The 27,880-nt window shown below is 40.2% G+C and overlaps 1 protein-coding gene across 1 annotated transcript; it reads left to right on the top strand.

Annotated features, from left to right (window-relative positions):
- Positions 1 to 21,672: 21,672 nt before the first annotated feature.
- On the top strand, positions 21,673 to 23,985 carry LOC147635522 (uncharacterized). The gene is made up of 3 exons (XM_086802852.1): positions 21,673 to 22,333; positions 22,768 to 22,991; positions 23,451 to 23,985. The coding sequence occupies exons 1-3, from the start codon at positions 21,804 to 21,806 to the stop codon at positions 23,792 to 23,794; spliced, it is 1,098 nt and encodes a 365-aa protein (XP_086658978.1). The 5' UTR covers positions 21,673 to 21,803; the 3' UTR covers positions 23,795 to 23,985.
- Positions 23,986 to 27,880: the final 3,895 nt, after the last annotated feature.

The following is a 27,880-nucleotide window of genomic DNA, read 5'->3' as shown; positions in this document are numbered from 1 at the left end:
CTGCACAACCTTTGCCATATATGCATAGTGATGTGCCACATAACCATCATAGGTAAATCTCTGCACAGGATTTCTCACTCTCCCAGATCTTCGCAGCTTCTCATTCATGGCTTCCATAGCCTTCTTTACACCAGGTGTTCTCATAGCTGGGATCCCAAGCTTCCTCATCAAGGCTCATATCTGAGCCACTAGACTCTCCATCAACATGAGAATGCCCTGCAGAAATGTCAGGCATACCAAGGGGCTCAACCACTTTCTCTTTTCCTTTACGTGATGTAGTAATCACATTTGCAGGGCTGGTATTATGACGCAGCCTGCCACTCCATGGTCTATCAACAGACCCACTAGATGAGGACTCTCTTGGTCCACTCAAAGACTGTGATTGCTGACCTGCATTCTGTGCAACCACACTTCCACTCAAATCAGCCCCAACAGCTTCTTTTTCAGCAGCATACCAGCTGCTCATCTCATCAAATACAACATCCCTGCTTACCCTCAACTCACGTGTAGCAGGGTTATAACACCTGTATCCCTTTTGCTCAAGGGAATATCCAATAAACACACATTTTTCAGCTTTCGGATCCAGCTTAGTTCTCAGCTCATCTGGCACATGCACATATGCAATGCATCCAAAGACTTTCAGATGAGATAAATCTGGTTTTCTGCCAGTAAACCTGTCCTCTGGAGTTACATCATGTATGGCTGCAGTTGGAGTCCTGTTCATGATGTATACTGCTGTAGAAACAGCCTCAGCCCAATAGCAATGCGGCATATTCTTCTCTTCCATCAATGCTCGCGCAATCTCAGCAATGTGCCTGTTTTTCCGCTCAGCAACTCCATTTTGCTGCGGAGTATATCTGCATGTGAACTGTCTCCGAATACCATTCTTCTTCAAGAATTCAGAGAACTCATTGGAGAAGTAATCTCCCCCTCCATCTGACCTTAGGCACTTTACATATTTCCCTGTTTGCTTTTCAACCAAAACTCTGAAATTCTGAAAGTGAGTGAACACCTCACTCTTCTCCTTCATGAAATATACCCACACTTTTCTTGTGTGGTCATCAATGAAAGTGACATAGTACCTGCAGCCTCCCATAGACACGGTCTTCGTAGGACCCCATACATCTGAATGCACAACATCTAGTGCATTTCTGCTCACATATCTGTTACGTGGAAACACATGCTTTGTTTGCTTTCCAAATTGGCATGCTTCACAGATTTTATGCATACCTTCCACTTTAAATTTTGGCAGCCCTGTCACAATTCCTTTTATCTGCATAGACTTCAATCTCTGCACATTCACATGTCCAATTCTTTTATGCCATATGTCTATGTCTGCAACAATTCCTGAACCATTTGCAAACATCGCAGCACTCATTTCAGGCATGTCTACATCCAACGTAAACATTCTGCCCACTCTGTTGCCTTTTGCAACCAACCTGCACTTGTCTTTAAAGTCTTCGACATAACACCCATCAGGGTTAAACCTAACCTGCAAACCCTGCTCAATCATCTGGCCAATTGAAACCAGATTCTTTGTTATGTTCGATACATGAAGTACATCTGCAAGGTACTTCACTTTGCCATCCTGCATAGACAATGGCACATCTCCAATGTGGGCAATTGGATGAGAAGTGTCATCCCCTGTTTCCACAAAACCTGGTCTTTCCGGGTTTTTCATCTCCTTGAACCACTCCCCATGACTCGTCATGTGGTTCGAAGTGCCTGAATCCACATACCATACATTATCTTTTTGTGCTGCATCAACATTTTTAGACATGGCATTCACAACATGCTGCATAACAAACAACCTTTCATTATCCTCATTATTTCTGCTTGAGGATGCATAGTTGTTTTGCTGCACTTTCCCATTTTGCATGTCAGCCTGCTTCTTATAACATTCTGACTGCACATGTCCAGGCTTACCACAATAATAGCATTCACGTGTATCATTATATTGCCTTTGCCAATTTCCACGGCCTCTTTGACTCTCCCTGCCTCTGAATTTGCCTCTTCCACCTGCGTGTTGTTGTTGTTGTTGTTGATTCTGGGACTGTTGTTGCTGCTGCTGCTGCTGGCCATAATTCTGATTACCTGTTTGGCCACCTCCTTGACCGCGTCCACGGCCTCCTCTACCTCGTCCTCTTCCTGAACTCGTGTAGAAGGCCTGTTGCTCTAAACTGTTTTTGCTTTGTGAAGACTGTTGGTCTTCACCCAAGCTCTTCTCTTCGATAATCAGCATAGACACCAAATCTGTAAAGTTGGGAATGTTTTCCCGAGTCTGAATGGACGTCTTGAACGCCTTGTATTGTGGCCTGAGACCACGTAGACAGCAGACTTCCACCTTGTCATCATCATCTACTGACACACCAATAGATGCAAGGGATTCCACAATACCCTTTATCTTCAGCGCATAGTCATTCACAGACATGCTCTTTTTCTCCACAGTATGAAGTTCATTCTTCAACTGTATCTTACGTGCCTTGGTGTTTGTTTCATAAAGCTTTACCAAGGTGTCCCACGCCTCCTTGGGGGACTTGGCATCCTGAATGTGCCCAATCATGGTGTCCTGTATACTAATGGAAAGCCAATACATAACCTTCCTGGCTCCTTGGTTCCAGTCTTTAAATTCTTTCACATCTGCAGCAGTTGGATTTATATCCGGTATCTCCGGTGCCTCTTCATGCTCACCTTCTATGTAGTCCCAATAGCCTTTTCCCATCAGGAAATTCGTCAACCTGAACCTCCAAGCATGGAAGTTATTCTTGTCAAGCTTCTCAGCCACAATCTGTGTTATGCCATCATTAGACATCTTGTCAAACACACAATTTTACCAGAACCTGCACTCTGGTTTTTTCTGCACAAATGCTGTATTTTCTACACAGCGGTACTGTAGTACTCTCAAATGTCACAACCAGTGACTTCAATGTGCATACATACACCCAATGGCAACTGTAAACCTCTTTGCAGCACCCACAGTGTCTGCACAGTCAATCTGTCTTCCTGCAGTTCTTAAAACAGAGTTCTGCAGAGAATCGATGACTTACCCGCAGTGCTCGAAATCGCCTGCTTTCTGAAAAACGGAGGTCCAGACGCGCCCGAAACGCGGTTTCGGCCCGAAAATTTTAGTCCATAGGATTGTATAGTTGCCCTATAGCTTCACTCCCGCGAAGAAAGCTCCTCAATCGGAGATCGTTTGCCGGTGCCTCCCGTAGAGCTCCCGACAAGGGTGTAGTCACCAACACAAATAGGGAAGAGTAGTTGAAGCTCTTACCCTCGTACTGCTTCCTGTGGTTCTCTTGCTTGCAACTCAGCCCTTAGCACGAACCAGGCTCTGATACCATGAAAAGATGCAGGGGGGAAGAGAGCTTGAGCTCTTGCAAGCACACACACACACTCACAAAACCCTAATAGAGAACACACAAGGTGAGAGGCTGAAAATCTTCTTCTTCTCTACTCAACACTCAACACACCATATACAAGAATAAGAGTACACACAATATGAAAGGTACTCAACCAATACATACAGGGGTTCTCTGTAGTGTGAACCCGACTAAATGAGCTGGCGCTATAACTATGCCAGTCTCTAGAATGGCTGTCACACAGCCTGTCATCCCACTGGCCGCATATCTCCCATGATCTCACCAACCATGCCAGTGGTGTAAGTGTGGGGCCTATCCCCCAGGCGGGTCATCAGTGGCCACCACCTCACTAGACGAGCTCGATATCTCAACACATACCACCAATTAGGATCTCTTTGGTCCCGATGAAACACAACCTAAAAGAAAGAACCACAAAATATTTACAAGAAAATATATACAATGCCTTCCTTCTATTTATAGATTCATCAAAATTGAAAATCAAGTGTGAACCTGTTCACAATGTTGTGGTAGAATGTATGTGTCTCTTGAATCTTACCGTAATTTAGTTGTCAATTGCAAAAAATTTGCTTAGATGCTTCTTGACGGTTCCTTGAGTACATTTACATACCACTTAACATCAAAGATGAACACGTTGAAAGCTCTAAATCCAATCTCCAAGATGTCTTGAATCATTCCACAATATTCAAGTTTCTTTGCTATAATATTATTATCCCTTCTACTAGCTGATCGACTTTCTCGGTCAAAACTTGTCATTACACCACAATCATATGTGATTCTCTTGGAGTCCACACGTTGAGTGTGGAAGTGTTGACCTTCTGACCACATTGTATTATGCACTTTATACTGCAATCCAATAAAAAATCTTTAATATAGCTTTTATGTAAACAATTTAGTATTCAACATTATATATCTTAGCAAAACATCTTTACTTACATGGTAGTCGCATCCCCTTGCATACTCCTATTATTCTCTTATAATCTTGTATCCCATCCTCTAGGCTTGCTTTAGGGCATCCCTAAGCCATTCAATATTGCAATCCTTTGGAAGAGCAATTTTGATTTTTTCTTCTTTTTTCCGTGAGAATTTCTCTTAAAAGGGATTTTTTTAATTAAACATTAATCATAATTAATGTTAATTATGACTAAGTAAATTTTAATTAAAAACTTTAATCAAAAGATTAAAGTTAAGCTCTCAACAGAGAGAGAGAGAGAGAGAGAGAGAGAGAGAGAGAGGAGTGGGAATTGAGTGGAGAAGATGGAGAGGAGAGAAGGAGTGGAGATGGAGATGGAGAGACTCTCCATAATTTTTGCTCACAGGTGGGGGGGCTGCACAGTAGTCTTGCCGGCGGAAAAAAAATGCCCCCCCCTAAAAAATTATATATAAGCTTTTATTTAAAGCTTATTAATATTATTTTTTTAATGAGTTTTTTATTTTTTTTAAAAAGCTTTTGAAAATGATTTGAAAAAAGCCTGAAAATTATGAGAAATTATGGGATTTGAGGAAAAAATCACTGGAAATTTTTGATTTTTTTTCCTCTTAAAAATTTTTGGCTTTTCATCTTCCGGAAAACTTTTGGCTTTCCGTTTTCCTTGAAACCTTTTGGCTTTCCAAATTCCCAAAAAAACTATTGACCTTTCACATTCCGATTTTTTTTGTCTTTTCATTTTCCCGAAACTTTTGGCTTTCCGTATTCCGGAAAAACCGTTGGGATTCTGAAATTTTTTGACTGTTCATATTCTAAATGCGTTCGGGGTTAATTATAAATTTTATAAAATTTCTAAAAATTAGTGAAAATTAGACAAAGGTTATTTTAAATTTTGGGAAAATGTGGGGTTGGTGTTTGGCATGTGGTGTATCCATTCACGTGCCCGTGACCATTCAAATTCCTTTAAAATATATTTTTTGACCTAGAAAATTAAAAAATCCATTAAAATTATAAATTTTCATTGGATTTGAGAATTGTCGGGCGGAATTGGAAATTTCATGAATGATGGGATTCTCATGAAAAATTAGGAATATTCTAGAAATTATTTTTAAAAATCCTAAAAATTGGTATTTTTAAAATATCAATGGTATTTTTAAATATCAATTGGTATTTGTAAAATATCAATGGTATTTTATCAAATTTATTTGCTAGAAATTTTTTTGAAAAAATATAGGTTTGGAATTCCATAAGATAGGTTTGGTGGAATTCAAAATTATCGTATTTTGAGGCCCTATAAAATTAGGAAAAAATAGGAAAAAAAATCATGATAATTTATTTTCTCAAGAATTTAATATTTTCGAGGGTTATTTAATGTTGAAGTACATTTTCTCATGCTGAAACTAGATAGATGCAGGTTATTCGCATATTATTAATACGATTGTACCTCGTATTAGTAGTTATTTTGTTTCAATTAATTCTAAACGATGTTTCCATGATTTTTTGCCATTCTTTTTGGACATGTTCCATACTTTTGATGGACAGAATCTGCGTTCAAAGTGTGTCTCACCTGTGACATTTTTTCATGATAATTTTTGCACTTGTTTAAGTGTGGTCTATGCTTAATTTTCTAAGCCTAAGACAAATTCTATCACGGGTTAGTTGATCGGTTGATTTTGGTGGATTTTATTGGATGTTTTCTAAGTTTTATATGGGCTCATCAGGTTTTGCCAGATCACTTATGTCTAGGGTTTTCTTATTGAGTGCTACACACATGTGTTTCACTTGCGTAGTTTGGAGTTTAGTTTGAACGACACCACGTTCATATACTCCGGGATTGATGAGTTGACCACCAATTTTAATGCTTCTTTTAGCATGATTAATGACCATTAGATGGTATGCATTGATTTTTATGATCAACTATGGTTTTTATGGATTCGAGGAGATTTTATGCTTTTATCCATGGTTTTATAAGGATCTTTTAATCTTTTGGATAATTTTATGTGCTTTGAGGGTAGCATTTGCCTTCGTTTTTTGCACGTAATTTTGGACTATGTTCCTTGTGCTCTTGTACATATTCCAACTCGGATACCTATTTGCTTATGTATGTAGGTGAGTTATTTTTATACCCTAACTTTATTGAGTTTTGGGTAGTTATCATTAGAAAGGCGCCAATAATTCAAAATTCTTTCCTAATGATATAATCAATAAGGGTTATTCCTTGATGTAGTCTCAGGTATATAGAGAAAGGTTTTAGTATATGAAAGTCTGGATAAGGCCATCTTATCCCTTTTATACAGGATTTTATTCATATTTTCCTAGATGACATATTAGGGAGTTTCGAATTGTTAAGGTATGTATGGGTGGTATCATGGTGGTATGGGACGCTAGTGATCCCTCACATATATTATCTTATGGTATAATTTGGGCTCAAGATTGTTGCTTCGCTTACATCACTTAGCATGTTGACCTCAACATTCAAAGACAATCTCATTTTCTAAATTCACTAGAAGTTATAGTGTGGGCATTCTCTAGATAAACTTCTTTTATCTATAGCCTGCATGTTTTGATGAGTGTAATCTCGTCGAAAATCTCTTTCTTTAGAGTAACAAGTTTATTTTGTTGTGTTGTTCGGATAAGGAAATTTGGATTCTTCCGTTGTTGGCATTTCTTTCTCTAGTTCCGTACTTTAAATGAACACCTGATTGTTTATGGATGGATATATGTGACTCATCAAGACGTTGATGACTCTCTATGTTGACGTCGATTATTCCATATACAGATGTGGGTATGTCGGGGCACCGATGAATCCCTAGTTTCTGTTGTTATAATGCCATGTTTTCCTACTTTATTCCGAATGGTTTACAGTAGCGAGGAAGTCACTTTGAATGTGAATTACTCTGATCGTTCGCACTCTGATGGGCAAACAAAGGGTATGAATCAGATTGTAGAGTATATTCTTCGTGCATATGTCTCTAGAAAATCATCATATTGGGAAAAATATCTTCCAATGATGGAATTTGCCTATAATAGTTTTAAATATACGACTATTGGTTTTAGTCCGGTCATGCTTATGTATGGGTATCAACCCAAGGCACCTATTGATGATGGTCTTAAGGACATCAAGCTTGATGCATAAGGGATTTCTTGCGTGATATGCAAGAAATGTTGATCGAAGCTCGGGATTCTATCGAGTGCTCAGGATAGAGTACGATTTTATACTGACAGGGGACGCTCATCTCGGTCTTTTGAACTAGGAGAGTTGGTTTATTTTAATGTTCCTAAAGATTCTCAGGCTTTGTCAATAGAAAAATGCTCGAATTTATCTCCTAGATATTGTGGTCCATTTTCAATTTATACATCAGATTGGCACGGTTGCATTTGAACTTAAACTACCTCCACATGTTAGAGTTCATCCAGTCTTTCATATCGATAGATTGAAAGGGAAACTGGGAGGTGAGGATAACACAGTTACTCCTCAAGAACTCGTTGAAGTCAAAGAATTATCCTATGTTCCACATGAACCTGATAAGGTACTTGAATTGAGGGAAAGGAAACTTTGTAGTTGACTAATCCCTAAGGTTAAAATTAGGTGGAAAGATAGGAAATAGAGGATTCAACTTGGGAGCCGGTTGAGATTGTTCAGCGCGTAGTTCTCCTTCTTTTCACTGTTGCAAGAGTGCAATGTTTTGAGAGAGGGAAAGTATGTTATATGTACATTATGTGTGCTATGTTATATGCACATTATGTGTACATATACTAGGAGGCTAATCCACATTAGGCTTGTGAGCATGGGAGCATGGGTTAGGACTAACCATAAGGGTTAAGGTTAGGGTCAAGCATCCAAATCACACATGGGAAATGGAGAGTCAAGAATCACTTGAGGGCCCTCCTATATAATAGGGGCATGGGGCACACTCAAGGGAGGCTTGGAGGCTTAGGCTATGGTCTCTTGTGTAGAAGTCCATATCTACTCACCTACCATTTCATACTATAGCTACATGCTATTGGATTGGAGTTATATCTCTTGATGGTACTCTTGATGGTATGGGACATCAAGGTAAAGGTATGATGTATTTCATTCATAATTCATGTGTGCATCCCTTGAGCTCGGGGGTGGTCTGCATCTTGTATAGCTTTTGGCTCTTTCGTGTTGTTCCTTTTTGGGTTTATGTCCTCTACAGGCTCCTTTTCCCTGTCTTTTAATTTGACCAGGGTTTCGATAGATTTTTGTCCCTTGTTTTTCTTGGGTTTAGAAGGTTTTGTTTTCTCTTTTGGGTTTTGTTTTAAAGCATGTTCTTCTACCCATGTTGAGCTATTGTCTTTTGCATTCCTTTTGACTATTTCTCATGCCTTGGCTTGTAAGCGTATAAGCACATTCAAGGGTACCGTGGACAATTGCCCGTTTTGTACACTTAAGATGTTAAGACTTGTATTTTGTGAGACAAGCTGCATTGATGCAACTCGTCTTGGGCAATCTTGGAACATGTGATCAATGCCACATCGTTCACACATTGGTTGCAAAGTGTCAGTGACTATGGGCATGAAAGTATTCCAAACTATGCAGTCTGCCACCTTGTGAGGTCCATGACAATAGAAACACTGAAGTGTCCGATTAACTACTTCCTAAGTAGTTTCTACCCTTTGGACTGTTTCTTTTTGGTGCATGGGAGATGGAGGTTTTGAGTCCATGGACACTTTTTAGTATCATGGTCAAAGGTTTTACAATATATGCAGTATAGAAGAACAGGTGCCTTGTATGCACAATGAGGATTGGGACGGTTCTAGTGATTGTACTCAACACAAGGCATCTCGTTCCTCACTTTTAGAGGCATTAAGGATGTTTGGGTTGTTTGAAGGTTTTTATCCTCTTAGAGATGTTGGTTGTAAGGTTTCAAGCAAGGCTGTATAAAATTATGGGAATGTCAATTCCGAGATCGATCTTTCTTTTGCCATTGATTCACTTGGTTTAGATGAGGAATACCTCGTGTCATGCTCATCTTCTAGCATGTTGTCATCTAAATGTATTGCTTCTTTGCAACATTGATCGAATGTTTTCGGATTGGATACAATGATCAAGTTGTGTAAGCTGTTATTCTTCAAGCCCATCATGAAACATCTCTTCAATTGAACATCGTTTAATTTTTCCCATGACTCACAACGTGAGAGTTTTATCTGAAGGATAAAATCTCTAATGGATTCATTTAGTTAACGCTCAATTGAATAGAGTTCTATTGCTGCACTCCACCGATCACCTTGTCTGGAAAAGCCATGTATAAAGGCTGATTTCAAGGTTTTGATGTTGGCCTCTCCTTGATCACCCCGGCATTAAGGTGATAAACCATTAACCAACTTTTCCCTCTAAGCATAAGTTCAACGCATGTACCTTAGTGGGACAATTGGGATTTCCAAAGGCTTCACATCTCTGTTCAAACATTTGAATGAATTGAACAGGGTCTGTTGTTCCATCGTATTTGCCCATAATTTTGGAAATTTGTACGGCCGTATTTCTATTGGAGTCACTGAGGCCGTATATGTGAGTGCTCTTATTGGAAGAGACTCAGTGAGCCACCCCCTTCCTAGACTAGTCAATATGTCCAAGGTGTGGGCATTCAGGAAAGGATTGGTACTTATAGGATTTGCGGAAATGTTAGGCAAGGGACCAAAGCCCGATAGGGGGTGTAAAACCTGATGACACACTTGTTATAGGCATGGCCAATGGCATTGGGAGGTGAATTTGTGGCATAGATCTCAATGACTCAAAGATGTCAGTCAGTGGGTTCAGTGCTTGTGTGATCCCTGGCAATTCCTCTGTCGTGGCCATGTCAGAGTGCCTAAATGCTCCTTAATGAGCAATCACGATTTTTTTTGGAGTTTTTATACGTTCCCACGACCCATTACAACCTCAAGAGGCTTGGCGTACTCTTCATTGGATTAAACGGGTGTTCATTTGTCCTAATTAGTTTAGGTGCTATATGTACGTGAACCTCTTAGAGATATTTTTTTGAAAAAAGCGTATGCTAGGAACTTCCCAGATGGAAAAAACCTATTTTCCATCATTGTCTCAAGATGAAAAAAATTTCTGAGAATTTTTTCCCTATTTTGTAGCACATTTTTTAGGGTGTTCCAAAAGGAATTTTAAAAAACTTTGTTGAGGGAGTTGTAGTATTTTTGGAGTACTATAACTTTGTTTCCCTGAGAGTTTTCCGTGATTTTTTCGTTTAGACCCTCAAAAAGTAGCCCGAATATGGCTCATCGTCACTTTCGTGCTAATTTTTACAATTTTTCATGGTTTTTGGGATGTTTTTTGCCTCGATTTTTGGGTTCGAATTTTGAGGCTGCTAGTCGGAGGTCAAAATGGTCGATTTTGACTTCGGAGACCGGGTACAAAGTCAAAGAGCTCGATGTCAGCTTTTTGATGAGCCTTAAAGTGTCTTCATCAGATATACGGTTTAGGAGATACGAGCCTCCAAACAGGGATGTTCTCCAAAGTTTTTTTTTTATGGGTCGACGGACCCCTTTTCACGTCGATGGACTTCACGAGTTATATATATATATATATTGGCGCGTGAACTCTAGTTCCGTGAAATTGCAAAAAATGGTTCACGCCGTGAACCAAACTCCACGGAATATTAAATTTGGTTTTCTTTGTTTTTTTGGCACGTGAACTCTAGTTCCGTGAAATTGCAGAAAATAGTTCAGGCCGTGAACCGGACTCCACGGAATATTAAATCTGTTTTTTTTTGGCATGTGAACTCTAGTTCCGTGAAATTGCAAAAAATAGTTCACATCGTGAACTGAACTCCACGGAACATTAAATTTGATTTTTTTTGGTGCATGAACTCTAGTTCCGTGAAATTGCAAAAAATGGTTCACGCCATGAACCAGACTCCACGGAATATTAAATTTGATTATTTTTTTTGCGCGGGAACTCTAGTTTCGTGAAATTGTAGAAAATGGTTTACGCCGTGAACCGGACTCCATATAATATTAAATTCGATTATTTTTTTACGCATGAACTCTAGTTTCGTGAAATTATAGAAAATGGTTCATGTCGTGAATCGGACTCCACAGAATATTAAATTTGATATTTTTTTTGGCGCGTGAACTCTAGTTCCGTGAAATTGCAAAAAATGGTTCACACCGTGAACTGGACTCCACGAAATATTAAATTTGATTTTTTTTTTTTGCGCATAAACTCTAGTTTAGTGAAATTGCACAAAATGGTTCACGCCGTGAACCGAACTCCACGGAATATTAAATTCGATTAATTTTTTTTACGCGTAAATTCTAGTTCCGTGAAATTGTAGAGAATGGTTCACGTCGTGAACCGGACTCCTTGAAATATTAAATTTGATTTATTTTTTTTTACGTTTAACTTTCACGATCGGATTTTTATTCACGACCGAAATTTTTCCGTTCACAGTCGAATTTTTTCTGTTCACGGTTGGATTTCCGTTCACGCCTGAATTTTTTTTTTGCGCGTGAACTCTAGTTCCGTGAAATTGCAGAAAATAGTTCCGTGAAATTGCAGAAAATAGTTCACACCATAAACCGGGCTTCACGGAATATTAAATTTGATTTTTTTTTGGGCGCGTGAACTCTAGTTCCATGAAATTGCAGAAAATGGTTCACACCGTGAACCGGACTCCATGGAATATTAAATTCGATTTTTTTTATACGTCTTAACTTTCACGGTCGGATTTTTGTTCACGGCTAGAATTTTTCCGTTCACGGTCGAATTTCTGTTCACGGCCGGAATTTTTCCATTCATGGCTGGATTCCATTCACGGGCAAATTTTTTTTTTGGGAGTCTAGTGGGAAATACGAATTTCCCTTTTTGGAGGGGAATATTTTTTAATTTAAAATGAAAGGGGTATGGGCATTTTCCCCAAAAAAGTAAGTGAGAAGTCAAATTTCTCCAATTGATGAAAATATTGATGTGATTAGGTGTTTTGATGCATCTAGATGCTCTCAAAAACTCAAAAACACCAATTTTGACTACTCATATGATCCATTTAGACCCCAATTAACACATTTTCTAAATTTTTGGCCTTTTGAACAAGATTAATTAGCCTTAATGATAAAAACCAATCCATTAAGAGAAATTAGTCAAATTTAAGGATTTTTTATGGTTTTAAGAAATTTTTTGAAAGATTAAGCTACTCCTAACACTCTAATCCAAACAATTTCAACAAAAAACACACAATTAAACTAAAATTAATGATCTTAGTTCTACGTTTAACACTAAAGAGAGCTAACATTCACTAAAAATTACATTCTATTGCATTATTTGATGCAATGGATGCAAACTAAGCCTAATACAAACTATGTGCAAGCCCTAAGAATATGAAAAACAACAAAAACAACAAATTAATTTGGAAATTAAGCAAAAAGCATTCTTTTCAAAAACAAAAAAGAGAGCTATTCTGAACCAAACTTCACACAAATCACCATCAAATCTATATCTTTTTTATGGAAAACCATTAATTAAGATAATGGGCAATAGTTTATGCATAGATTAGAGGCAACACGATGGAAAAAGCCAAGGGATGGCTCCCCAGCAGCAACAGCGGTGCCAAAAATGTTATGGCTCACCCTAACCCTCCTTGAAACACATCCAAAAAGAGATTACCTGCTGAACTGCCGCCGCAACTGTCGTGAGAATCTTTCCAATGGCCGGGCTCGTAACCCTTAAGGTCTCCAAGCTCTACAACTCCTTGAGAAGCAATTCTACCACGTCTCCCCGAGCGTTGTCACACCGCCGTTACACTATGGGTCCTCGTCCCTCCTCTCACCTCACTTCACTCACACACACTCACTAGCATGCATGGTCTAAGGAGATTAGCAAGAGCAAGACTCAATTGCATAATGGGAGAATATGTTGTATTATGAGAGATATTCACTTATATACATGGCCATAAGTGTTCACACTCACTTAAACTGTGGCCGACCGGGCACTTTAGAGTCATAAGAGGCCTAATGCTATTACAATGACTACTCTCATAATATATCCATGAAGTACATCACTTAGGACTTCATCCTAACTTGCTACCACACGCTCTTGAAAGTGGGAATCGCCATAAATATTTCATCACACCATTACGGGCGCCTGTCCAAGTTGTGGCTTTGGACACTAATGCTTCATATCTTGAATGTGTGACCCTTGGGGTATCTACCGTGACTCCTTGATGTAAGATAATGGGGCGGTAGCTCTTGTTAATCCTAGAATTGGATTAACAAAATCCCTATCCACATTCCATACACACGAAAGAGATTAAGCCAAACCAACCTTCCTCACGGAACAACCTCCGCCCCTAGAGACATTGATGGTCTCGCTTCCTTCCTTTCCTCTCAGATCAAGATCCCTATCGGCACCTTGCTTCAAGGTAGCCCAAGCTTATGGAAAGATCTGAAAGACAAGAGGCGAGACAAGACCTTATACACTATCATCAAAGAAGCCATGGTTTGCGGCTACATTGAAAATTTACTCTATAACTCATCTCTTTTATAAAATCTATGTCATATTAAGGCTACCTACCTTATCTTCTTTCCTATGGTTGAGAGGGGGTCTTTTTTGAACTTGTATGTCCATAATGCTGACCTTGTCCCATGGTGGCATTGAGAGGGGGTGTTGAAATATATGATGTACAAGGTTAAGGATGAGAGGAAGAGATAATGGAGGTGTAAACACACTCAAATAAAGTGGGCATGAAAGTGGAAAAGGGATCTAGGATTAGCCCAACCCTAGCCCTTGGTAGAGCTTATATAAAAAAGGGGAAGAGACCCTGCTTTTTGCAACAACATGAAGGAGAAGGGTTAAGCCAACTTTGGAGTGGCTGAAATAGAAAGTAATACAAGAAGCTTTCTACACATCTTGTGTCCTCTCTCAAGATATGGAGTCTCAATGATGATTCAGTAAGTTGTTTATGCTTGTTCATTATTTTATGTTGAGATATCGAGCTCATCTAGTGAGGCGGTGGACACTGATGACCCGCCTGGGGGACAGGCCCCACACTTACACCACTAGCATGGTTGGTGAGATCAAGGGTGATATGCGGCCAGTGGGATGATAGGCTGTGTGACAGCCATTCTAGAGACTGGCATAGTTATAGCGCCAGCTCATTTAGTTGGGTTCACATTATAGAGAACCCTAGTATGTATTTGGTTGAGTACCTTTTCATATGGTGTACTCTTATCTTTGTATATGGTGTGTTAAGTGTTGTGTGAAGAAGAAGAAGATTTTTAGCCTCTCACCTTGTGTGTTCTCTTTTAGGGTTTTGTGAGTGTGTGTGTGCTTTGCAAGAGCTCAAGCTCTCTTCTCCCCTGCATCTTTTCATGGTATCAGACCCTGGTTCATGCTAAGGACTGAGCTGCAAGCAAGAGAAGCACAGGAAGCGATACGAGGGTAAGAGCTTCATCTACTCTTCCCTATTTGTGTTGGCGACTACACCCTTGTCGGGAGCTCTACGGGAGGCACCGGCAAACGATCTTTGATTGAGGAGCTTTCTTCATGGGAGTAAAGCTATAGGGCAACTTTATAGTCCTATCGGACAATATTTTTTGGGCCGAAAACACTTTTCAGGCGCGTTAGGACCTCCGTTTTTCGGAAAGCAGGCGATTTCGAGCACTGCTGGTAAGTCATCGATTCTCTGCCGAACTCTGTTTTAAGAACTGCAGGAAGACAGATTGGTTGTGCAGACATTATGTGTGCTGCAAGGAGGTCAACAGTTGCCATTGGGTGTATATATGCACATTAAGGTCACTGGTTGTGACATTTGAGTGTAGTACAGTACCGCTACAAAAAATACAGCAATTTGTGTAGGATAAACCAAAGTGTTGTTTCTGGTAAATTTGTGTGTCTGCTGGCAAGATGTCAAATGATGGCATAAACCAGATTGTTGCTGAGAAGCTTGATAAGAACAACTTCCATGCTTGGAGGTTCAGGTTGATGAATTTCCTAATGAGAAAGGGTTATTGGGACTACATAGAAGGTGAGCATGAAGAGGCACCGGAGATACCGGAGATCAATCCGACTGCCGTAGATGTGAAAGACTTCAAGGATTGGAACCAAGGAGCCAGAAAAGTTATGTATTGGCTCTCTATCAGTATATAGGACACCCCATGATTGGGCACATACAGGATGCCAAGTCCCCCAAGGAGGCATGGGACACCTTGGTAAAACTCTATGAAACGAATACCAAGGCACGAAAAATACAATTAAAGAATGAACTTCATACTATGGAGAAAAAGAGTATGTCTGTGAATGACTATGCATTGAAGATAAAGGATATTATGGAATCCCTTGTATCTATTGGCGTTTCAGTAGATGATGATGATAAGGTGGAAGTTTGTCTACGTGGTCTCCAGCCACAATACAAGGCATTCAAGACATCTATTCAGACTCAGGAAAACATTCCCAATTTTACAGATTTGGTGTCTATGTTGATTATAGAAGAGAAGAGCTTGGGTGAAGACCAAGAGTCTTCACAAAACAAAAACAGTTCAGAGCAACAGGCCTTCTACACAAGTTCAGGAAGAGGACGAGGTAGAGGAGGCTGTGGACGTGGTCAAGGAAGTGGCCGAACAGGTAATTTGAATTATGGCCAGCAGCATCAACAACAACAATCCCAGAATTCACAACAACAACAACACGCAGGTGGAAGAGGCCAATTCAGAGGGCAGGGGGAGTCAAAGAGATCGTGGAAATTGGCAAAGGCAGTATAATGATACAGGTGGATGCTTTTATTGTGGTAAGCCTGGACATGTGCAGGCAGATTGTTATAAGAAGCAGGCTAACATGCAAAATGGAAAATTGCATCAAAACAACTATGCATCCTCAGAAACAATGAGGATAATGAAAGGTTGTTTGTTATGCAGCATGTCGTTAATGCCATGTCTGAAAATGTTGAAGCAGCACATAAAGATGATGTATGGTACGTTGATTCAGGTGCTTCGAACCCCATGAAAAGTCATGGGGAGTGGTTCAAGGAGATGAAAAACCTTGAAAGACCAGGTTTTGTGGAAATAGGGGATGACACTACTCATCCAATTACCCATGTTGGAGATGTGCCATTGTCTATGCAGGATGGCAAAGTGAAGTACCTTGCATATGTACTTCATGTTTCGAACATAACAAAGAATCTGGTTTCAGTTGGCCAGATGATTGAGCAGGGTTTGCAGGTTCGTTTTAACCTTGATGGTTGTTATGTTGAAGACTTTAAAGACAAGTGCAGATTGGTTGCAAAAGGTAGTGGGCAAAATGTTTACATTGAATGTAAACATTCAATGTAAACATGCCTGAAGTGAGTGCTGCGATGTTTGCAAATGGTTCAGGAATTGTTGCAGACATAGACATTTGGCATAAAAGAATTGGACATGTAAATGTGCAGAGAATGAAGTCTATGCAGACTAAAGGAATTGTGACAGGACTGCCAAAGTTTAAAGTTGAAGGTATGCAGAAAATATGTGAAGCATGCCAATTTGGAAAGCAAACAAAGCATGTATTTCCACGTAACAGAAATGTGAGCAGAAATGCACTAGATGTGCATTCAGATGTATCGGGTCCTACGAAGACCATGTCTATGGGAGGCTGCAGGTATTATGTGACATTTATGGATGACCACACAAGGAAAGTGTGGGTATACTTCATGAAGGAGAAGGGTGAGGTGTTCACTCACTTTCAGAATTTCAGAGTTATGGTTGAAAAGCAAACAGGGAAATATGTAAAGTGCCTAAGGTCAGATGGAGGGGGAGAGTACTTCTCCAATGAGTTCTCTGAATTTTTGAAGAAGAATGGTATTCGGAGGAGAGTTTAAATGCAGATACACTCCACAGAGCAAAATGGAGTTGCTGAGCGAAAAAACAGGCACATTGCTGAGATTGAGCGAACATTGATGGGAGAGAGAAGAATATGCCACATAACTATTGGACTGAAGCTGTTTCTACAACAGTTTATATCATGAACAGGACTCCAACTGCAGCCATACATGATGTAACTCCAGAGGAGAGGTTTACTGGCAGAAAACCTGATTTGTCTTATCTGAAAGTCTTTGGATGCATTACATATGTGCATGTGCCAGATGAGCTAAGAACTAAGCTGGATCCAAAAACTAAAAAATGTGTTTTTATTGGGTATTTCCTTGAGAAAAAGGAATACAGGTGTTATAACCCTGCTACACGTGAGTTGAGGGTAAGCAGGGATGTTGTTTTTGATGAGATGAGCAGCTGGTATGCTGCTAAAAACGAAGCTGTTGGGGCTGATGTGAGTGGAAATGTGGTTGCACAAAATACAAGTCAGCAATCACAGTCTTTGAGTGGACCAGGAGAGTCCTCATCTAGTGGTTCAGTTGATAGACCATGGAGTGGCAGGCTGCATCATAATACCAGTCCTGCAAATGTGATTAGTACATCACATAAAGGCAAAGAGAAAGTGGTTGAGCCACTTAGTATGCCTGACATTTCTGTAGGGCATTCTCATGTTGATGGAGAGTCTAGTGGCTCAGAGATGAGCCTTGATGAGGAGCTTGGGATACCAGCTATGAGAACACCTGGTGTAAAGAAGGCTATGGAAGCCATGAATGCAAAGCTGCGAAGATCTCGGACAGTGAAGAATCCTGTGCAGCAGAAGTTTACCTATGATGGTTATGTGGCACATCACTTTGCATACATGGCAAAAGTTGTACAGGTTGTAGAGCCCACATGCATTGATGAGGCTGTTGGAAATGTGTGTTGGGAGAAAGCTATGGATGAGGAGATGGATGCACTATATGGAAATGAGACTTGGGATTTAGTGCAATTGCCTAAAGGCAAGAAAGCCATTGGATGAAGGCAAGAAAGCCATTGGATGTAAGTGGGTGTACAAAGTAAAACATAATAGTGATGGAAGCATAAGCAGGTACAAGGCTAGATTGGTAGCCAAAGGATATGCGCAGACATATGGCATTGATTATGAGGAAACTTTCAGCCCAGTTGCCAAGATTGCAACAGCGAGAGTTGTGATAGCAGTGGCTGTGTCAAGGCAATGGTCCTTACATCAGATGGATGTAAAGAATGCATTCTTGCATGGGGATTTACGGGAAGAGGTGTATATGTTGCAGCCAACTAGTTATGAGGATGTGAGTCACCCCGAGCATGTTTGCAGGTTGAAGAAAGCCTTGTATGGCTCAAAACAAGCACCAAGAGCATGGTCTGACAAGATTTCTAAATATCTTGTCACTATTGGCTTTCATGTAGCCAATGCAAATTTCTCGTCGTTGTATGTGAGACACAGTGATAGAGGGGTTGTGCTTGTTGTCATCCATGTAGATGACATGATCATTACGAGATGATCATTACAAGGGACCATGATGCAGAGATCCTTGATGTAAAGATCTTGCTTAGACAGAAGTTTGAGATGAAGGATCTGGGGGAGCTCAGATATTTCTTGGGCATTGAGGTGATTGGGTCACCACATGGTATTGGATTACTGTAGAGACAGTATGGCTTGGACATGTTGTCCAAGTATGGTATGACAGGCTATAAGCCTATCTCAGTGCCATTGGATCAGAATAGCAAGTTGAGTGCAGATTCAAGAGAGATTTTGGAGGATCCTACTATGTATAGGTGCATAGGAGGAAGCTTGATCTACATGACGATGACCAGGCCAGATTTGAGCTATGCTGTTAGGCTGGTGAGTCAATTTATGCAGGTTTCTTGGAAGCCGCATTTGGATGCATTGAGATGCATACTGAGGTATGTGAGGTCTACTTTGCATTGTGGACTATTTTATGAAACTGGGACATAGATATGTGTACAAAGGCCGAGTACAGAGGTGCTGCTATGGCAGCATGTGAGGTAGCTTGGTTGAGAAAGCTACTTGCAGATTTGGGTCTATTAGTGGATAGACAAATTGTCATTTTTTATGACAACATTAGCAGTATACAGTTGACCAGGAACCCAGTTTTTCATGCTCACACGAAGCATATAGAGGTCCACTACCATTTTATCAGAGAGAAGGCAGGAGACGTTGACCTTGTTTATGTCAGCACATAGGATCAGGTCATCGCTGACATCTTCACCAAAGCATTGGGTACAGAGAAGCTCCGTAGATTCAAGGCTTCGCTTGGTGTACATGAGATGGAGTTGAGCTCAAGGGGGAGTGTTGAGATATCGAGCTGCTCATCTAGTGAGGCGGTGGACACTGATGACCCGCCTGGGGGATAGGCCCCACACTTACACCACTGGCATGGTTGGTGAGATCATGGGTGATATGCGGCCAGTGTGTGGTGACAGCCATTCTAGAGACTGGCATAGTTATAGCGCCAGCTCATTTAGTTGGGTTCACACTATAGAGAACCCTAGTATGTATTTGGTTGAGTACCTTTTCATATGGTGTACTCTTATATTTGTATATGGTGTGTTGAGTGTTGTGTGAAGGAGAAGAAGATTTTCAGCCTCTCACCTTGTGTGTTCTCTTTTAGGGTTTTGTGAGTGTGTGTGTGCTTGCAAGAGCTCAAGCTCTCTTCTCCCCTGCATCTTTTCATTTTATACTTTGCTCTCCTCTTGTTTCCATTGCTTCCGTTGTTCCATGCTCTAGATACCCATGACTCTTAACATAGGCAACTCATTCATAAAACAATCCAAAAATTGTGAAATGAATGGTTGGTGTGAGGTGTCCTTAGAAACTCGGGGGTGCACTACTAAGAAACCCTATGTATCACATGTGTTCAAGGGGTATTTAAAAAACCCCCAGTGAATTTTTTATGAATAAAATGACCCTTTTTTTTAATGGACTTACATGATTTTTTTAATAGATTAAAAAAACCCTTGTGTAAATGTATTTTTGTAAGTTTGCCATACAATTTTGAATTAAAAAACCCTTCGTTTGAACTCCTTTGGTATACTTACATATTTTTAAGTGAACCCCTGAGATTGAAAATTGGTTTAGAGGCAGAAACCTCATTAACCATGACTAAATAAGTCTTTTTCCTTTTTCCTCATGGCTCGCTTAACTTGGGTATGGCTAAGGAGTGCACATTCACTAGATTCACATAATCCTTTGAAGTATACATTCTCACCATTGAATACAAAAGATATCACATGAGGATCATAATCAATGTGAGGGTTATACTCATGTCTCCATGGCATTCCAAGAATAATATCATATGAGCATAAAAGTTGATTTTGGAGATTTTGAATCTTTGATGGATTTGTGGTCTTATACTACCTCCACATCATAGATCAAGCTTCTACATTGATGGAGACATGCAAAAGCATGGTGAGCACGCGATCATTCATGGTAGTGATAATGTTTATGTTTCCAATCTAAGGCAACAATAGAGAATGGTACTAGATTTTATTTTGCATTCACTATTAGTGGAGGATGAAAATTAACACAAATGACAATATCGCAAAGCTTATAAGAGAAGAGGATATCATTTAATACAGAAGGGCAATAGAGCATGGTACTATATTTTCACACTGTTAGTAGAGGATGAACATTAACACAGATGACAATATCCAAAGCTCATAAGAGAAGAGGTCATCCTTTAATTTCTCCCACTATTTTGTACGAGAATATAACATCCGTGTTGTAATCACTTACAAGAAGAAGGATATTTTACATCATGAATCTCCATCGTCATAAAAACATGCTTGGGCAACATGAAATTTTTACATTCTTTGCAATCTATGCCGTTTTTTGAGTCACAGATTACATTCTTTGTAATCTGTGCCATTTGAGTCACACATGGCCATACTTCGATGTACTTTTATGGTATGAAGGACCCATTTTGATTGAAAGAGGGGGGGGTATATAATATTGCACATCTTGAGTAGAAGTCTATCCCGGTTCACACAAGTCTACCGGATGCTATTCGTATAAAAATTTTGTTCGGCAATGAGCAACTTCACACCGTCCATGCTTGATTCTAATGATGAGGGCCCACCAATGATAGATGGTTTCTAATCAATTTTGTTAGCCCTAGACATGTCGGATTAAAACCAAAATGGGAGAAACCCAACTTTTTCGAAAATGGAAGAAACACATGCAATCATTCGCAAATTAACAATAAAACCTTAATCTAACTAAAAACTAAAGTTCCAATCTTACTCAAAGTCAAGGTTCACTCGATCGATCTTCGGAACTAGAATTAATCAAATAATGCAAGAGAAAGATTTTAGTCCTTAGTTAGGTTTTTCTTTAAATGAATGCCTAAGATTTGATGGTTTTATAGCTTAAAAATGTAACAATTTCATGAATTTTTAGCTTCTAGGTACTTTGTCCGGACGGCGTGTGAAAAGGGTGGGGGGACGGCCAGCGGTGCTTGTTTGTCCGCCCACGTGGCTATTCCTTACTGGTTCAATGCGCTGGTAGATTTTTCAGAACTTGCTCTACACGCCAGTTTCTTAGGGTTTCTCGCTCTGTCTCTCTGCGTCCCTGCCGCAGAACAGTTATCCGACCTCCCTCTACACCTCCCCCATCCCTCCGTTGCTGTCGCCGTTTCTCTCAGAGTGTAATGATTTTGGCCTCCGTGGATGCAACCCCATGGCTTCCCACCGGCCCTTCGGAAGCCTCTCCTCCCTTCAACTGCGTCGACTCGGACGACTGGCTCTCAGGCTTCGATTTCGGCGACCTCCCTCCAACGATCTCCACAGAGGCTGATCTCGCAGAGTTTCTCGCCCTCGACGATGTAGTCCTTGACGTCTCGGACATACCTCTTCCGGAAGGACCCCCTGCCGTGAACTTCTCTGACAGTTTCTCCTCCATCTTCAAGCCGGGTGCGGCAGATCAAGAAGAACCTGCATGGAAATCTGAATCAGGGGCTCGTCTGGTTACGAACAGCCCGACAGTGTCATCGCATAACAGTGAGGCTGGATCTTCAGTTGCTGCAGGAGAGGGGAGCCCTGTTACAGAAAACCTCGAAAACCACGGCTTTACCCTTGAAAACCCTAACAGCTACAGTTTCACAAAGTCTTCTCAAAAACACCAAAATCAGGTTGGCACGAGCGATTTTGAGGGCATCCAACCCGATAAAAAGCAACTAAGGTAACATCTTGTTTTCCTAAATTTTCCACACATTTCAGTTTCATAATTTAAATGTTCTTTTAGGCACACACAGCAATGTGTCACAAAATTTTAAAATTTTTTGGGCGATTTTGTACTATTTAATTATCTGTAGCCATCAGGTTTTAACACGCCACATGCCCAGAGTCAAATAATTTTCATGTTTTGAGGGCTGATACTATTTTTTGGTTTTTAAGAAAGGTGCTGAGTGCATGCCCATTGGATGGATGATTTTTTAAAAATCAAATTTTCAAGTTTTAATCTTTTTATAACCATTTAGATTTGAGGTTTTAGGTGGACCAGTCTTTGAAATTACATATTTCCTTGGACATGATGGAAAAACTTTTAAAATCTATTTTTATTAATTTCATGCTTGGATCTGAGGTTCTTAAGCTTTCAAGATTATCTGTGTGAAGGCTTTTGCGAAACAGAGAGTTGGCTTTTGAGTCTCGGCAAAGAAAGAAATCTTACATCAGTGATCTTGAGGCAAAGTGCAAAATGCTGGAGCAAGAACGCAATCAGCTTCAGCAGCAGATTTGTTTTTCCTCTGCAGAAAATGCAGTCTTAAAAGAAGAACTTTTTCGGCTAAAGAAGAGGAAGGGCAGTAATGGTGTGGCAGAGCCTGCAGTGCTTTTTGAGGGTATGGCTTTTAAATAAAAATTAGTGCAAATGTTTACAAAGTCTGTGGGCAGGTGCATGTGGGTTGGAGAGAGAGAGGGATGGATAAATGATGTGAGTTAGTGGGAGAGAGGGGGATGGTTAATGTCCGACTGTTGGGGTGGGTAGGTGAATAGGGATGTGGACTTATTAATGGCATGGATACTGTCCGTACATAGCATTGTGGTGCATGCATGAACTTGTTCATACCAATCGGAAGCCATGCATGAACTTGTCCATACCAATTGGAGGCTTGGTCTGACAGATGTTGGAGGTAGATAGCATTGTGTGCTTTTATAGGCTCTTATGGCTCCTGTGAAAAGTTTGTGTGTATTTGTGGGGGGTTTTGTGTGTGTGTGTGTGTGTGTGTGTGAGAGAGAGAGAGAGAGAGAGAGAGAGAGAGAGAGAGAGAGATCATGTTTTGTTCTCACTTTTACTTCAGATTCCCTGCCGTTGGAATTCCTGTCGCTCCTTATATGCCTGTTTCTTCTTTTGGCACGGCTGTCACTTTGCGCAAACCCATTCGTCGCCTTGGTGCTAAGGGCAGTTCTTCTCCCCCCAAGTGCCACCTCCAGAGTCAAGGCAGGCGGGCTGTCAAAAGAGCAAGCGGACAGTGACGGGTGCTCTCTTCCCTTATTGAAGTGTGGCAGAGGGTACTTTGACCATCAGTGGTTCCATTTTCCATTAAGGAGTCCTGCTCTTTTGATGGCTTGGTTAATCTGGCACCTATTTTCTTCATCAATGAAACAATGTTCTTGTAGCTTTGGCGAGACTAATCAGTTCTAGTCATTTGTTACACTTGAGAATGTAGTGGAGCTTTGTTATGTTGTCATGCTATGCTTGATTATGGTTGGAAACTATCAGGCTGTGCTTTGGATGTCATAAATTGAAAGCAGCCTGGGCTTGCTATATGTACTGTCCGCATGTACTGTGAGGAATATATATAAATCAGTTCTGAATACTTTTCTCAGCTAAAACAATTGAGTGATGTGAAGATTTTGTGGAGGATTTGAATGACGTGACAACACAAGGCTACACTAGTACATTGGCTATATCAAATTCTTAGTTATTCTACTGCTACAAGCTTATGAGAGAGAGAGAGAGAGCGAGAGAGAGAGAGGAGAGAACTTCCCAAAGATCAGAAGGAACGCTTGTTTTTTCCCTATTGTTCTGTATCCACAAGGTTTGTACCTGGTGCAGCTTGGTCTTTAGTCCAAAGCAGAACAGCTTGTGGTTGTGAAGCAGACAAAACATCAAAGGGGGGTTTGTGGGGATTTGAACTTGGGACTTCCCCTCCCCGGTCACAAGCCCTCACTGCTATGTTAAATGCAAGTAAATAAAAAAGAAAAAACTGGTTAATTCCTGGCTACCTGTGGCCTGCACCACTCTCTCCAATGCCTGGGCCCTCTTCTCGTGATCCTCTTGCGTTGGCCTTACTTGCTCATAAAGGCATGTGGGTTTCTTACATGATATAAACCATTGAGCTTTGTGAGGAGGTGTATGTCGAGGTTGAGGAGAGAGAATCTTCGACAAAATAAATTGCATGCTTATTGAATGCCATTATTATCTAGAGTATGTGCATGAAGCCTCTCAGAGAGTTGCTTCGAATACTTGTCGTTGAAGTCTTAACAGATAGCAATAGACTTCCTGAAAATGAGCATTTGTTACTCCCTCAAAAGTGAAGGTATAAATTTTGTACCAAAAACAAGCCCTTTATACCTTGTGTTATTTTCCTAAGTGGAATTATGGTGCCAAAAACCAGCTCTTTATCCCTTGTGTTATTTTCCTATTAAAAATTGTTACTTAATTTAAGAATTGAGGCATAGATCTTTGTTATGGTGTGGCTCATGGAATATAATGGTATTAAATGACCAAACATCAGGTGTGGAATGGACTCAACAAGGGCCTTGGAGCCTAATGAACCTCAAATCTTCCCCCTTATGCTGTTCTTAGATGTATTCTAGACGATCATCACACACTGTTTTCAACTCATCAATCCTTTTCAAATCTGCATTTGAATCTCAGGTGGTTGACTCGTTTCAAACTTTTAAATTTCCCGCTTATTTAATGCCATAAAAGCTCTGTCCATCTATATTGCAACTCAGAACCTTTTCAAAATGTGATTCCCCCTCCTTTTCCATGCAGATAATTTCCCTCCATCAGATACTTATTTACCAAAGATGTACAAAAATGTCATATGTTAAATCACTTTTAGTTAATGGATATTTATTTCTGTCAATATGTAGCATTGATGAAACATTTTAATACATAAATAAACACTTTTCAATTCAAGCAAAAAATTTGAATTTCAAATAGAGAGAAAACAAATGCAGCTTATGCTATTTTGATTCCACCCCAAAGTTTGCTGGTTCTACCTCCTCCCTTCTCACCCACCAACCCTCCTCTACCCCCTGTCCTTCTCCTGCCTTCTTTCCTCCATCCCTTCCTCTTCCCTTCTCCTCCAATCCTTTCACTGTCTCTGTCTTAGCTCCCACTCCTTCCCTCTACTCCTCTCTCCTCATGCCCTCCATCCCTCTACCCTCTTTGATCTCTCCAACATCTCTCTGAGGTCTACAACACCTCTCTAAGGTCTGCGACACCCCTCTTCACTCACTTTCTTCCCTCTCACACCTCTTTTCTCTCTTCAACACCTATTATTGGTCTACAATACCTCTCTAACCTTTGCAACAACACCTCTCTAAGCTATACCTCTTTCCTCTCAAACCTCTCTACAGTTTGCAAAACCACTTATTAGTATGTATCATCTCTTTGAGGTCTACTAAGGTCTACATCATCCCTCTATGCTTTACCTCTTCCCTCCCACACCTGTTAGTAATTTACCACTTGGATCCCTCTAAAACTCCTCATTGGTTCAACATCAATGCGAAATCCCTCCACAAGACAATCCAAGGATAATCTTTGAAATTTAGGTTGCATGTGAATCTTCAACATGAGAATGCAACCATTTAGAGTTATGGGAGCTAAGACGAAGAGACTTAGATTCAACAAGCTTGCACACAAGAAATCAAAAAAACATAAACTTTGGACATATGGTAGGATTTAGTCAATAGACCCTCTCCATCCAACTTTCACAATGTCACTACATTTCTTTGTTTTTTAAGAGATGGGCATAATGGTCTTCATGGATATTATAGTAGGCTTCACTCTGTTGCCCATGCTAAGGTGGCTCAAAGAAGGTTGCAACCACAAAATTTGATTGTACTTAGTCATCAACAAACAATTCAAAGGATGCATAAAACACACGGTTTAGAATTACAACTATGGGGAGAGCATGCTGAGGAGCTAAATGCCAAGGCCATATCATTAGAAACTTAAAAAACTGGCATGGAGAAAAAGATTAAGCATTAGAAGAAGAATTCATTTGGCTACATAATCGTAGGTACAATGCAAGTCAATCTCTCTTAGGTACAATGCAAGTCAATCTCTCTTAGGTACAATGCATAATCTCAAAAAACACTTAATATTATTCAGATGTTGGATGTTCCTAACAACAAAGGTTATGCTAGGATAAGCCCTGGATAGAAGAGGTATCTCGAGCCGTGGAAGATTTAATAGGAGTAATCAGAGGAGGGTGTAGAATGATTCTCAAGTCAAATTTTGGGATGCAGTCAAAAAATAATCTAGTGGCTAGCAGCATTTGAAGCTTTTGCGAATTATTCCACCAAACTCTAAAATGGTACTTTCATAGGACATCTATCTCGCATGTCATAATGCGCTACTCTAGAGAGGTGGATGGCATTGAAACATTTACAATTGAATGGCGCTTGTTGGCATGTGATTTGAAGACATTGAAATGTATGTATGTATGCAAACATGGTATGTTATGATATTTATGGGTATATATTATTATTATTATACCAAAGTCCCAATCATGCAATGAAAATGCAAAGAAAGAGATAGGACAAGGGTGAGGAAAAAGGCAAGGACAAGGGCTAGGGAAAAGGCACATACAAGGGGCATGACAAGAAAGAGAGACAATGGGATGAACTAGATGGGAATTGAAGACCGATTCTTGACAGTCCACTTCATCACGTCTATGTATGCACTCTAAATGTAAGATTCAGGATATATAAGCATGACAAGCATCTAGGACAAGTGCCTAATGTTATACACAAATTATGTATGGAATATGTAACCACGTGAGAGAAGTGTGAAATTTATTGCCAATTTTTTCTCTACTAGGGAAGGCACAACTCCCATAAGAGGAGGTTACACAACTCCCACAAGAGGAGGTACACCCCTTAACAAAAAAATTGATGAATTCACTATAGCATGGTCAATACTTGTGCAGAAAAACACATTACACACTATATAGAGAAGACACCTCTCCCACAATAGGAGGTTATAGCCCTTAACAAAAAATGGATGAGTTCAATATACCATGGTCAATGCTTATGGAGAAACACACATTACATACTATGTAGTAATAATGAAGAGAAAGCACCCTAGGAGGAATGCAAGCCACTGGATAGGCAACAAGAAGAAGTAGAAGAGACAGAGGGAGTAGTAAGAAGAAGGAAAAAATTTGAGGGAGTCTAAAGAAAGAAATAAATTCAACGAAGACATCCTCCTTGGTGTGTGATTGGCCTCGCTAAGAGTTTCTCAAAGAAAGAGATAAACTAGGCATAGGATAAAGGCTCTAAGGAAGATCATGAAATTTACGAATAGCATGAACCTCTAATTGTTGAAGGCCTCATTTGGTAGGGTGGTGAGAGAGGGGTGATGGAGGATATCAACTTAAATGAGTACCAAATACAAGGTGTAGCCATGCTGGCTCTTTAATAGGCATCCAAAGAAATCCTGGTGGAGCTTTTTGAAGACTCCATATTGTGCCATGTTCATGCCAAATAG

The sequence above is a fragment of the Cibotium barometz genome, chromosome 9, assembly GCF_041138505.1.
Source record: "Cibotium barometz isolate CiBa-2024 chromosome 9, ASM4113850v1, whole genome shotgun sequence".
Taxonomy (NCBI): domain Eukaryota; kingdom Viridiplantae; phylum Streptophyta; class Polypodiopsida; order Cyatheales; family Cibotiaceae; genus Cibotium; species Cibotium barometz.
Note: the sequence above shows the minus strand (reverse complement) of the source record. Positions and strands in the feature narration are given on the sequence as shown.